Here is an 11,673-nt window from a genome sequence, read left to right on the forward strand (position 1 = left end):
GGAACCCTAAAACTTTGAAAGCAAACACTCTTTTTGTTATTTACTATCTATCCACTATGATAAGTCCTCTTTGGTGTTGCGACCTTTGCCTGAAGTCGTGTTCTAGCTGCACGAACGCTCTCTCCACCTCCGGGAGAGCTTCGAATTTTTGCTGGAGCGTCTGGCCAATCTCGTGAGCGTCACGCAGTGGCATGCTTTCGGGCAATTCGATCCCAACCTGGAAGGAAGAATGAATCGGTGGAAACACTGAAAAATCAATTTTTTTTACCTCCACGAAGTACAAGGCACCAAATGTGTATGCTCGGACGGTGTCAATGTGCTTGATGTCTCTGTGATGATTGAAAGTTATGTAGGTGAGCTTCTGCTGGATCTCCGGAGGAGCAGCCTTCCCAATCAGCGAAACTGGATTCAATCACGAGCAAAGAAAAACAAAGATAAGATCTAAGCTTCGGTCTTTCAACTGTGAAAAAAAACACTTACCAGCGTTTTCGATCACAGTTTCGGACCAGTTTACGATCGTGTACACCGCCAAAATGATCGCGCCGACTGGATCGAGCCACCAGTAGAACTTGTCAGCCAGAACAGCAGCAATCAATCCTACCAAATTGGTGACAACATCAAAGTAGTGATCCTGCAACGCTCCATTTCAAAAACAAAAACAACGATAGACGAAAAGTGGATTGATCACCTTTAGGCTAGAGCCGATTACTAGAGTTTTCTTTTGTGGCCTACCATTGCATAAGCTCGTATGATCTCGTTGTCAAAGGCTCTGCAGTAAAAGAAGAGTGCAAGCTTGACAAGCGTTGCTGTCCCCATTATGACAAGAAGCCACACCCACTGGCTCTGACTAAGTTGGTTCTCCTCGCTCTTTTCAAACAACTGTTTCACTCCCTCGAGGAAAATCTGTAGACCTGTAAGCTCTGTAAATCATCTCGCATGGAAAAAAAAAAACTCCAGCCAGAACGTACCTACAGTAGCCATGACCGCGGCAAAGATTATGATCCCCACCGGTTGAACTCGCAGCTTCCCGATCGGATAGTTGTAAACATCCGTGCTTTGCATCGACCATTGTGTGAACCATAGGATCAAACCGGCGACGAGATCCAAGAGTGAGTCGAGAGTTGATGCTGCGATAGCCAGGGACTGCGTCTGGATGGTCGCGTATAGCTGTAAACAAGGAAACGTTTTTGTTTTCCTCTAAGAAGTACAAAGAGAAATCATACCTTCATGATCAGCAAGATCACGTTGGAGATGTTTGAGATGTTGATCGCAAAGCTCTCGTTGCTATGAAGAGTGCCATCGATGCTTTCAGCGCTCTTGGTCGATTTGGAGACGTGGAGAAGAGAATCGACCTCCTCAAACATTTCCAGCGCTTCTCTTTGCCTCTTGTTATACTCCCGCACACCTGGTAGAATGAGGAACAGTTTTAGCTACCTCCAAGAAAAGAAGAAAAAAAAACCATTGCGCGATACCTTCCGAAATGGGGGCCTCCGTGTCGAGGAATGCGCCCTCCTGGAGCATCTTGTGGCACTTGAACTGCCATTTCCCCGAAATCCTCCGCAGCATCGACATGCTCTCGCGTCGCCGATGCCGCTGCTGCCGCTGCTGCTGCTGCTGCCCAGCGCTTTCATCCACAATCACGCCGCTAGAGCGCCGCCTCGACGGCTGATCCATGCCCGATTCCGGGAGCAGCGGCGCATTGAGCATTCTATATTTCACTCCAAGAACCCTAAAACATAACTACATTTCTTTCCCAGGGCCAAGAACTCTACTAGGAGCCCTAGGAATTCGTCATGAGCGGCGCTTCTAGCTCTTGCCCGCCCTCCGATCGCTCCGGCAATCAAATGTGGGCGCTACAAGTGAATGGGGTAAGCCGCTGCCAGTCTCTCGCATCAATCCGACCAAAATATTTCTTCTAGGAAATCCCTCGCGCCCCATCTACGCCTGGCCGGGAGCAACTCAAATCATCGCAGGAGAAGCTGGATGACATAATCAAGAGCAGCACTAGCAGCAGCGGCAAGAATCTCCGGTGCGTGATTATTTTTTCTTCTTCTTCTTCGTTCACTCTATCAAGTTCGTTTCTATCAGGCCAGAGAATGGTAACTGTCTTTCTTTCTCTCCTTCACTACATTGAAAGTGGTTTTTCTGCGCTAGAACGCCAAGAAATCCCTGAGGTCGACCTTGATGATGATACTACTCCTGAGGCAAGCTCTTCCCTTCTTTCATTCTCGTTCTAAATTTTTTAGAAGGCACACAGACAAATATCCAGCCGAATTCCAGGCTTCCAACAATCGAGGAACTAAATTCGAGTTTGCCATACAAGCTTCCATTCTTTCAGGTACGGATTTCGCTTTCCATGTCTTGGTTTTTTTAATACTTTTGCTATAGAACTCCGAGGTCGATCTGAGGCCACTTCTAAAGAATCTTTTGCCAGTGTGGGAGGTCAGCCGTCTTAGAACACAAGGAGAAAAAGTCTGACAGTTCGTTACTCCAGGTTGACGAAGATGATACTCTCTGGGATCGTGATTCTCTACTTGCAGAGGTTTCTTTTCTTGTTCTACGAAGATTGCCCTCACCAAAGTTTTACAGATTCAACTCAAATTCAATGAAGAACGTAGGAAACAACGTAGTGAGAACTCGCATTGATAAAGGTGTGTTTTATTTTATATTTCTCTCGAGAAACCATGTTGCAAATAATTAATTGTATGCCTGTGGATTCTTGTTGAGTGAAAAGCTCTGAGAACTGAAAGGCCAACTTTTCCGCCATGTCCAACTCCTCGCCATCTGGCACAGCCCAGTCAAACGCATGGAGCAAGCTTTCGAGCACGAACTGGACCGTGGTAGTCCCAAGCAGAATCTCCTCCGTCCCGATCCAAAACGGCAGCACTCGGAAGCTCTGGCCTTTCACATCGATGCCCGGCTGCCGAAGAAACCGCTCGGGATCGAACTTGAGAGGCTCGTCCCACCACCTTATGGCATAGATGTTGACGAGCGCTCGAGTTCCTGCTGGTATCACGTATCCCTCCAGCTCGCAAGCTTGGATGGATTGGTGAGGAATGCTCATGGGCCCTGGGGGATGGAGGCGCAATGTTTCCTTGACGATGGCTTGGATGAAAGTCAGCTTTAGAAGATCAGTCTCGTCCAGGCCGGGTTTTCTCTTTCAGCTCCTCCTGAGCTCGACGCATCAGTACTGGATTTCTTACGAGCTCGTCTACAACCCACTCCACCGTGATAGCGGTCCCAGCAGCGATCATATCCTACGAAGTTACGAGCATGTCAATCAAGGATTCCCAGATACGGGAAGAAGTCAGCCAGAGTGATACTTCCAGACACCGTGAGCGCCTGGAGCTCCTTCAAGAGCATGGACATCTCGGTCTTCCGGACTTGCTGGAACATCGAGACGCGCTTGGCAGTGAGGAGCTCCAGTCGCACATCCAGTGGTGGCCCAGATCATCCCACCTCCTCCATACCCAAAGTTCTCGCTGGCAATCGTCCTGAGCCTGGAAGAGAAGACGTGATCTAGCTTCTTGAGGAGCTCCATGGCGGCCTCTGGCGGTGCATGAGGCCGCCATGTCTCTGGGAGAGCTTTTGCAAGGATTGGTTGGGGGAGCTTGCCGAGGAGATGGAGATGGCTGAGGATGGAAGTCCCGGAGGAGATGGTGGCGATTTGCTACCTCGGTTACCACTGACAAGCTTAAGGAAGATGAGAACGCAAAAACAATCCAAAGGAACTCCTTCCAGGCACGATGGAAGTATGAACTTCGACTTTTATGTGCAGTGGACTAAGCAAGTCAAATACAAAGCCTATCCATTAGTCGCTGATGTCTACGTGATAGAATTCTATAAAGATGGATTTAATCCAATGTCTTATCCTTCTTTTGTCAGGTTTTCAATTCTATTTTTCTCTGCTTAAAACTAATATAAATTTAAAAATCGGGATGAAGTTGAGTTTTAACTTACTAGTTGAGCTCAAGACAATAAGCAAGCAAATGATGAAAAAATATAAACTCTATAGTTAACCTTTCAAGTTATTTGCAGTTTTTGTGATCTCTAAATGGTTTACAAAAACTACTCGCTTTCAAAGTCTCGTCGTGAAACAGCCACAAAGCTACAAGAGTTACACACACACGTTTTGTTTAGAACCGGTCTACCACAGCAGAGGAAAAGAGGCCCTCAAACCAACTCATACTGGATCTATATCAACTTTTTCAAAGTGTCCACTGTTTACTGTGGAGATTTTCGGTTGATAGAGGCAGATATTCTTCCCGGTTTATAAGTCTCCAAACTTTAGATTGCTGCCTTTCACGACTTTTCTCCTTTTGAGCTCTTTCACTCAAAACCCACTACTTCACGCCAACGGGTGACATGACATATTGTTGGCTCTGCATGGGTCTAAGAATGTATGAGAAACAATTAAAAATTATCTCTCGGTGCCATTTCTGCGAATAAATAACAGCGAGCAGAGGCCACAGGTTCACACCAATTAGTTCCTTCTTGAGACTTCACGACATAGAGTGTTCTGAAGTTCTATAGCAATGGCTTTCATCAAAATTGTCACGGTGGCAATTTTTTGTGTGCTTGGCTATTATTGGAGTTTTGGGTGATGAGGATCCTCTCCAGGATTTCTGCGTGGAGGATCCAAACTCCAATATTTTCATTAACGGAGTCCCTTGCAAAGATCCCACCACAGTCACTGCCGATGACTTCAACTCCACCATCCTTCGCCGGGGTCCAGTCACGAACAACACACTGCGAATCCAAGTCGACTTGATCGATATTACAATGTTTCCTGGCCTCAACACACAGGGACTCTCCATTGCTCGCCTGGCATTTGGTCCATTTGGCGTGAATCCTCCACACAACCATCCTCGAGCGTCCGAGGTCATCTAACTCCTCTAGGGACGCCTCTACGTTGGATTTGTGTCAACTTCCAACCAATTGTTTGCAAAGGTTTTGCATCCCGGTGATCTGTTCATCTTTCCCAGGGGTCTCGTTCACTTCCAGCGAAACCTGGATAACTTGGACACAGTTGCGGTGGCTGCGCTTGGAAGCCAAAACCCGGGAAGAACAGACATGGCTAGAGCGTTGTTCCAGACCACAACAAACATCATGAACGAAGCTCTTGAGCCAGCTTTGCAGGTTGACGAAAATGAGATTGATAACTTACGTCGTGGAGTGAACCGCACTTGATTCAAAGAGTCAAACTAATAAATGTTTTGCAAAAGTTTCAATTAACAAGGAAATCCGATCTTAGTTCAATTGGCAGAGCGGAGGACTGTAGTGGTGCTCAGAAGTCCTTTCGATTGTTCATTGTTTAAGTTTAGGGCCATGGATTCCCTCTCGTAGTTTTTCTTCCTCATGCTCATTCTTTCTCCAAGAATTTTGCCGTGCATGAAACCTGTTTATCCCTATGTTATGGCAGATTTTACAATTTTATAGCCAAATGGAAAAGAGGTGATTTATATATCTAATGAGAAATTTTTTTATATCTGAAAAAGAACATATAAATCTACGTGCCACAAGCTTACCTTTCGATTGACATTGCATTGTCCACCATGAAGCTATCCACTATAAGACAGTTTGTTAGAAAAAACTCATTTGAAAAGCCAATTGAACAACTTCTATTAAAAAATTCTATGATTCTACCTCGGTTTATATCTTTGAGTTTTTTTTTTTTTTCTGACCAACATAATATCATAATGTTATATAAACTTTGTTTCTGGCTTAGAACTCCTCACGACTCGCCCAACATAGTCACAGTGCCCGAGGTGGGCCAAGGAGTGTGGTCACGAAGAAGGACTTTTGAGTGTTCCGGATGCTGCTTTGGAGAAGATCAGCCAGCGAGGAGGGGCCAGCTGGGATCCAGCGGACGAAAGGACCGAGACGAAAGAGAGGCTGGGAAGTGGAATGAAACCATCTCTCCAGCTCCAGTCCAAGTCTAGCACCACATTCCGAAACCTTAAGCTTATAGTTGAATAATCAAAATCTTTGTAACACAACGCATGAAGACAATCTCACTGCTAGAAGATAGGCATTAGCAAACACGTTAGGCACTAAAAGCAAGCATGTCCAGATGCATTGGGCACATATTAGATGGAAGATAAGATGGATGTTCTTAACTCAGTCCTATGTTAAGTTGGCTGTTATTTCCCGTAAATAGTGTGGTAATCAGTATACGAAAGCTTAAAAGAATTTTCTGTGTCTACGGACAGCGCTGCTTCTTTGAAGCCGTTGAATCCAAGTGTTCGATTGTAAAGTCTTTTGTGTAGGCAACGAAGTTCGACTTCAAATCTCTACAGCTAGAATAAGAGTAATGTACGGACAATTCCCCTGTATAAATACGCATACCAAAGCCTTCCCTCCCAAGCATCTCTGCATCGATCAATCACTAACACCTCAATGGCTAAGCTTTCCCAAGTTTTTGTTGCTCTTATTGCAGTTTTTGCAATTGCCAATGTTATAGTCGTGCGGGGTGATGAAGATCCCCTCCAAGACGTCTGCGTTGAGGATCCCAACTCCAGAGTCTTCATCAATGGAGTTCCTTGCAAGGATCCCAGCACCGTGACCGCCGACGATTTCACCTCCACCATCCTCCGGGAGCCTGCAAACACCACCAACACTCTCAACATCATGGTCCAGCTGATCGATATCACAATGTTCCCAGGCCTCAACACGCAAGGACTCTCCATTGCCCGCCTCTCATTCGGTCCATTCGGAGTGAATCCTCCCCACGTCCATCCCCGATCATCCGAGGTCATATATTGCCTCCAGGGACGCATCTACGCTGGGTTTGTGACGACTTCCAACAGGCTGTTCGAGAAGGTTTTGTATCCCGGGGACTTGTTTGTCTTTCCTCGAGGGCTTGTCCACTTCCAGCGGAACCTTGACCCGGTCAGCGCTCTGGCGATCGCCACTCTTGGGAGTCAAAACCCTGGTCGCACGGATGTGGCCAGGGCTCTTTTCCAAACTCCAGAATCTGATAATCTGAACGAAGTGATCGAAGCAGCTCTCCAAGTTGACGAGAAAGTGATTGAAACCCTTCGCGCTGGAGTGAGCCAGACTTGAGAAAGAGTTCTATACTTAATTGTTAAAGGTAAGAAAGAATGTTCTGAAGAAATATAAATTTATTAAATTAAAAAATCCTTAAAGGATATGGAGTGGAATCAATATTTTAAACTTAAAACTCTACAAACAGAGGCTTCCGCATTTCTCCAGCCGCGTGCGTCGTCGCGTGGATCACGTCGTCCTCCAGTCGCGAGAGAATCGCAGGCGCGGGAATCGCAGGTCGCGGGAAGCAAAATCCGCCATGGTACGCACGCGATCCAGCGCAGCTTCGCAGGGAGCGGCAAGCGCGCGTCACACGCAACGCAGCCAGGTGGAGCTGATTTCGCGATCCAAGCGCGCGAGCGATGTTGCACGGGCGCTGGATTTCGCCAAGAGGGCTGACGTGATCGACGACAGGAATCTCCGGGATTAATCGCGACCGATGCTGGAATCGTTCTCGTGGAGTGTGCATTTTCCCAGAGCGGGGATTTTGTTTAGGCATTGCAAGCGGTGGTGGAAGGGATCAAGCCCAGCAGCTTCACGCTCTGCGCAATCGTGGAGGCTTGTGGGCGCCACTGCGATCATCCGAGTGATCCACGAATCCGTGGAGCTGGGACAGTTTTCAGTGAAGGAATGCTGCTGGGATGGATTGATTCCGGCGTATGGGAAATCGGCAGTGTGGAAGACGCCAGGAAAACTTTTGAGGGAATGGACGCCATAGCTACGTGTGCTCAAGCTGGCGACTCTATGAAAATCCTTTGCAAGCTCTGGAAGGAGTTTATCCGAACAGGGAAACTTTCCTCCAGACCTTTTGCTCGTTCCGAGGCCGGATAGAGTTCCTGGAGCTTGGAGGAACATTTACAGACAGTGGGAGCTCGGTCTCAAAGGAATGAAAATCAGCTGCGCAGTGATCAAGATGTTCTCAAAGTGTGTTGCGCGGATTCGTCGTGCTCCACAGCCATGATCGTCGAGTACGTCGCGCATGGCGTCAACGAGCCGCGATTTTCAAGCGATTGCTCGGCGAAAATCGGTGCAAAGAAGGAGACTAGCTTTTGCTGCTGCGACCAATGCTTGCACAGCCATGGGAGATTTCTCGCAAGGAAGAAAGATCTGGAGAACTGGAGACCGAGCTCCCACTGTCTGTAAATGTTCCCCCGAGTTCCAGGAACTCTATCCAGCCTCGGACGCGATGTATGGGAAATGTGGAGATCTGGTCACCCTTAAAACAAATTAAGGAATATTAACCATTTAAAACTAGCGCTCGGCACCTTTGGTATCCAGCCCCTTTTCGACTACATATTCGGCCGCTGCCTATACTCGCAGGGAAAAGAGAAATGAGAAAACCAAAGAGATCCATGTACCTTGCGCTGCTTGCTTGACAAAATTCTGAGCTCGTATGCAGATAAAAGCTCGCTCAAAGGTTGAGAGAGTGATACACGAAAAAAACAGTTTAGATCAATAAACATAGATGGTGGGGAATCTTTTTCTTACTTTAGATGCGACTTGCAGTAAGAGCCTCCATTTCACTCCAAGAACCCTAAAACAGAACTAGATTAACTCTCGCGCCATTACGGCAACTAAATGTGGGGATGGACTAGCAGGAGCGGCAAGAATCTCCGGTGTGTGGTGTTTTTCATTCACTCTATTAAGTTTGTTTCTGTCCGGACAGAGAATCTTTGTCTCCTTCACTGCATCGAAGGGGCTCCGTTAGAACGCCAAAAATTCCCTGATGATGAGGCAAGCTCTTCCTTTCTTTCATTGTCGTCCTAAACTTTTTAGAGCACACACAGACAAATATCCAGCTTCCAACACTGGAGGAACTGACCTTAAGTTTGCCATACAAGCTTCCATTCTTTCAGGTATGGAGTTCGCTTTCTATGTCTTGTTTTTCTTAAACTTTTGCTGTAGAATTCCTGAAGTGCGAGGTCAGCCATCTTACGAACAAGGAAAAGGAAAATGTCTGTCCGCTTGTTATTCCAGGTCGCCGAAGGATCGCGAATCTCGATTCTCTACTTGCACAGGTTTCTTTTCTCGCGCTACGATGATTGTCCTCACCAAATCTTTGCAGATTCAACTCAAATTCAATGAAGACCGTGAGAACTTGCAATAAAAGTGTGTTTTATCTTGACAATCAAATGTATGCCTGTGGGTTCAAGCGTGTGGACGGCACCAGCCTGAGTGGAGAAGCTCTGGGAACAGTAAGACCAAACTTCTCCGTCATGTCAACTCTTTGCCATCCGGCGCAGCCCAGTCAAACGCATGAAGCAAGCTTCCGAGCACGAACTGGACGGTGGTAGTCCCCAGGAGCATCCCCGGGCAGCTCCTCCTTCCCGATCCAAACGGCAGCAATTCGAAGCTTTGGCCTCTTACATCGATGTCCGGCTGCCGAAGAAACCGCTCGGGATCAAACTTGAGAGGCTCGTCCCACCACCTCGGGTCCCTCGCTATGGCATAGACATTGACGAGCGCGTGAGTTCCTGCCGGAATCACGTAACCCTCCAGCTCGCAAGCTTGGATGGATTGATGGGGAATGCTCAGGGGCCCTGGAGGGTGGAGGCGCAGTGTTTCCTTGACGATGGCTTGGAGGAAAGTCAGCTTTGGAAGATCAGTCTCGTCCAGGGCCCGGTTCTCTCCGACAACCTCTTTGAGTTCCTCCTGAACTTGAAGCATCATTGCTGGATTGTTTACGAGCTCGGCTAGAGCCCACTCCTCCGTGACAGCAGCAGTGTCGGTCCCAGCAGCGATCATATCCTACGAAGTTACGTCAATGACGGGAAGAACACGGAACAGTTTCCATACCAGGCAGAGAGATTTGATGGAAGTATCGCTGAGATCTTTTGTGGCCAACATCATGTCCAGGAAATCTCTGTTGGTTCCTGGCTGCTGGCGGTGCTCGACGATCTGCTTGGCCAGATACTCGTCGAGCTGCTTGTGGATCGCGCAGATCTTCCTGGCTTGGCCGTCCATCCATCCCAGATATGGGAAGAAGTCGGCCAGAGTGTTACTTCCAGCCACCGTGAACGCCTCCGTAATCAAGTCTTTGAACCTTACCGCGAGTTCCCTCTCAGCGGAGCTCCCAGAGGAGTAGCTCCGGTTCATCACCATCCTCGTCATGAAGTTGAAAGTGAGATCCAGGAGCTTGGACGTGAGCTCCACGGAACTCGTCTGGGAACTTTGGATCTCCTTCAAGAGCATCGACATCTCGGCTTTCCGGACTTGCTGGAACATCTCGACTCGCTTGGCAGTGAGGAGCTCCACAGTGCACAGCTTACGGACGCTCCTCCAATGATTGCCATAAGCGGCCCAGACCATCCCAGCTCCTCCATACCCGAAGTTCTCGCCGGCAATCGTCCTGGGCCTGGAAGAAAAGACATGATCTTGCGTCTTGAGGAGCTCCCTGGCGGCCTCGGCGGTGGAAGCAACGAGCGTGTTGTGGACGCCGAGCTTGAGAAGCATGAGGCCGCCATGCCTCTGGGAGAGCTTCTGCAAGGACTGGTGGGGGAGCTTACCGAGGAGATGGAGATGGCCGAGGATTGGAAGTCCCGGAGGAGATGGTGGCGATTTGCTAACGCTGCCTCGGTTGCCACTGACAAGCTTAAGGAATACGAGAGCAATGAAAGACGCAAAACCAATCCAGAGGAACTCCATTGATTTCGTTGAGGAACGCGCCGGAGACGTAGATGTATCTTCTAGCTTGGACTTTTATGTGTGGAATTAGCCGTTTGTGTCTGTTGCATTGCAATATGATGACAATCGTGGTGTATGCAACGCAAAATAAAAAACCTATCCAGTCTAACACGTAACAGTCGCTGGAGACTTCACAGTTATGGCATGTTAGAAATTCAAGTCCAGCTTTAATGTTCAAAGTCCAAGGGCTGGAGGATTTACCTTTAGCATCTTAGGACCTCAGAGTGGCCTGGGTGGGGAGATGGAAGAACGTGAGGGTGGGAGTGGAGGGAGTGAGAAGACCCCATTACAAACTTGCAAACTTGTTTGCACAGTCTCATGCTTCTTGTTGAAACTGCCAAAACAGAATGTAAATAGATAGATAGATTTTCTGTGAAACCAGAGCAAACAAAAACTTTTCACGTTTACTCAATTAAGGAATAGCTGTAAGTTGGATAACAACACCCCAAAATCATAATTTTGCTAAACTCGCAATCTGGTCCTTGTGGATTGCTCCTAGGAGGCAATTGTCACCAAGGATTGGCATGCTTTCTGACGCTACTGGAGCTCTTCGTGGAGTTTGTGAAGCTGGCATAGCTCATCTATTGGCGGGTCTCCTGGAGGATTTGTTGGAGATTATAAAGAATGTAAAATCAAAATATTATGTCCATGTTAGAGGGCGACCAAAGGAGTGGGCATTAAACTCCTGACATCTGTGAACAATGTGTGTGCTTGCTATAATCACAAACTCATGAACAAGTTTTGCATAGCTTATCTGATCTAGATTGGAATAAGATTGAGCTCTTTGTTGGCTCCAAACTGTAAGTTCTCGTTGTTTGTCCTTGTTCTTTTGTTGCTAGATTCAAAGTCACGCACACAAGTATTTCTTGAAGGTCCAGGAGAACACGTACCACCTGTGATCGCTTGCCAAGAATCACGTGATGCTGCTCCTACCCATCGAGG

The 11,673-nt window shown here is 47.6% G+C and overlaps 1 protein-coding gene, 1 long non-coding RNA gene and 1 pseudogene across 2 annotated transcripts; 1 reads left to right on the forward strand and 2 right to left on the reverse strand.

Moving 5' to 3' along the window:
- Positions 1–13: 13 nt before the first annotated feature.
- Positions 14–1,711, reverse strand: LOC9651537 (metal tolerance protein 4). Its single transcript, XM_002972517.2, has 7 exons — positions 1,473–1,711; positions 1,224–1,405; positions 969–1,167; positions 733–911; positions 481–631; positions 269–402; positions 14–217 (listed from the first exon to the last, which is right to left on the reverse strand). The coding sequence occupies exons 1-7, from the start codon at positions 1,705–1,707 to the stop codon at positions 44–46; spliced, it is 1,254 nt and encodes a 417-aa protein (XP_002972563.2). The 5' UTR covers positions 1,708–1,711; the 3' UTR covers positions 14–43.
- Positions 1,712–2,264: 553 nt separating this feature from the next.
- Positions 2,265–2,655, forward strand: LOC112347109. The gene is made up of 4 exons (XR_002992668.1): positions 2,265–2,338; positions 2,389–2,442; positions 2,495–2,542; positions 2,590–2,655. It is a non-coding gene; the product is annotated as an uncharacterized LOC112347109 (long non-coding RNA).
- Positions 2,656–9,128: 6,473 nt separating this feature from the next.
- LOC112347076 lies at positions 9,129–10,782 on the reverse strand (annotated as a pseudogene).
- Positions 10,783–11,673: the final 891 nt, after the last annotated feature.

Source organism: Selaginella moellendorffii, unplaced genomic scaffold (assembly GCF_000143415.4).
Source record: "Selaginella moellendorffii unplaced genomic scaffold, v1.0 SELMOscaffold_19, whole genome shotgun sequence".
Lineage (NCBI taxonomy): Eukaryota > Viridiplantae > Streptophyta > Lycopodiopsida > Selaginellales > Selaginellaceae > Selaginella > Selaginella moellendorffii.

Coding starts and splice junctions, on each gene's coding strand:
- LOC9651537 (XM_002972517.2), bottom strand. CDS start 1,707: ATGCTCAATGCGCCGCTGCTCCCGGAATCGGGCATGGATCAGCCGTCG. Junction 1,168..1,223: donor TGATCTTGCTGATCATGAAG/GTATGATTTCTC, acceptor CCTTGTTTACAG/CTATACGCGACCATCCAGAC. Junction 403..480: donor AACTGTGATCGAAAACGCTG/GTAAGTGTTTTT, acceptor GATTGAATCCAG/TTTCGCTGATTGGGAAGGCT.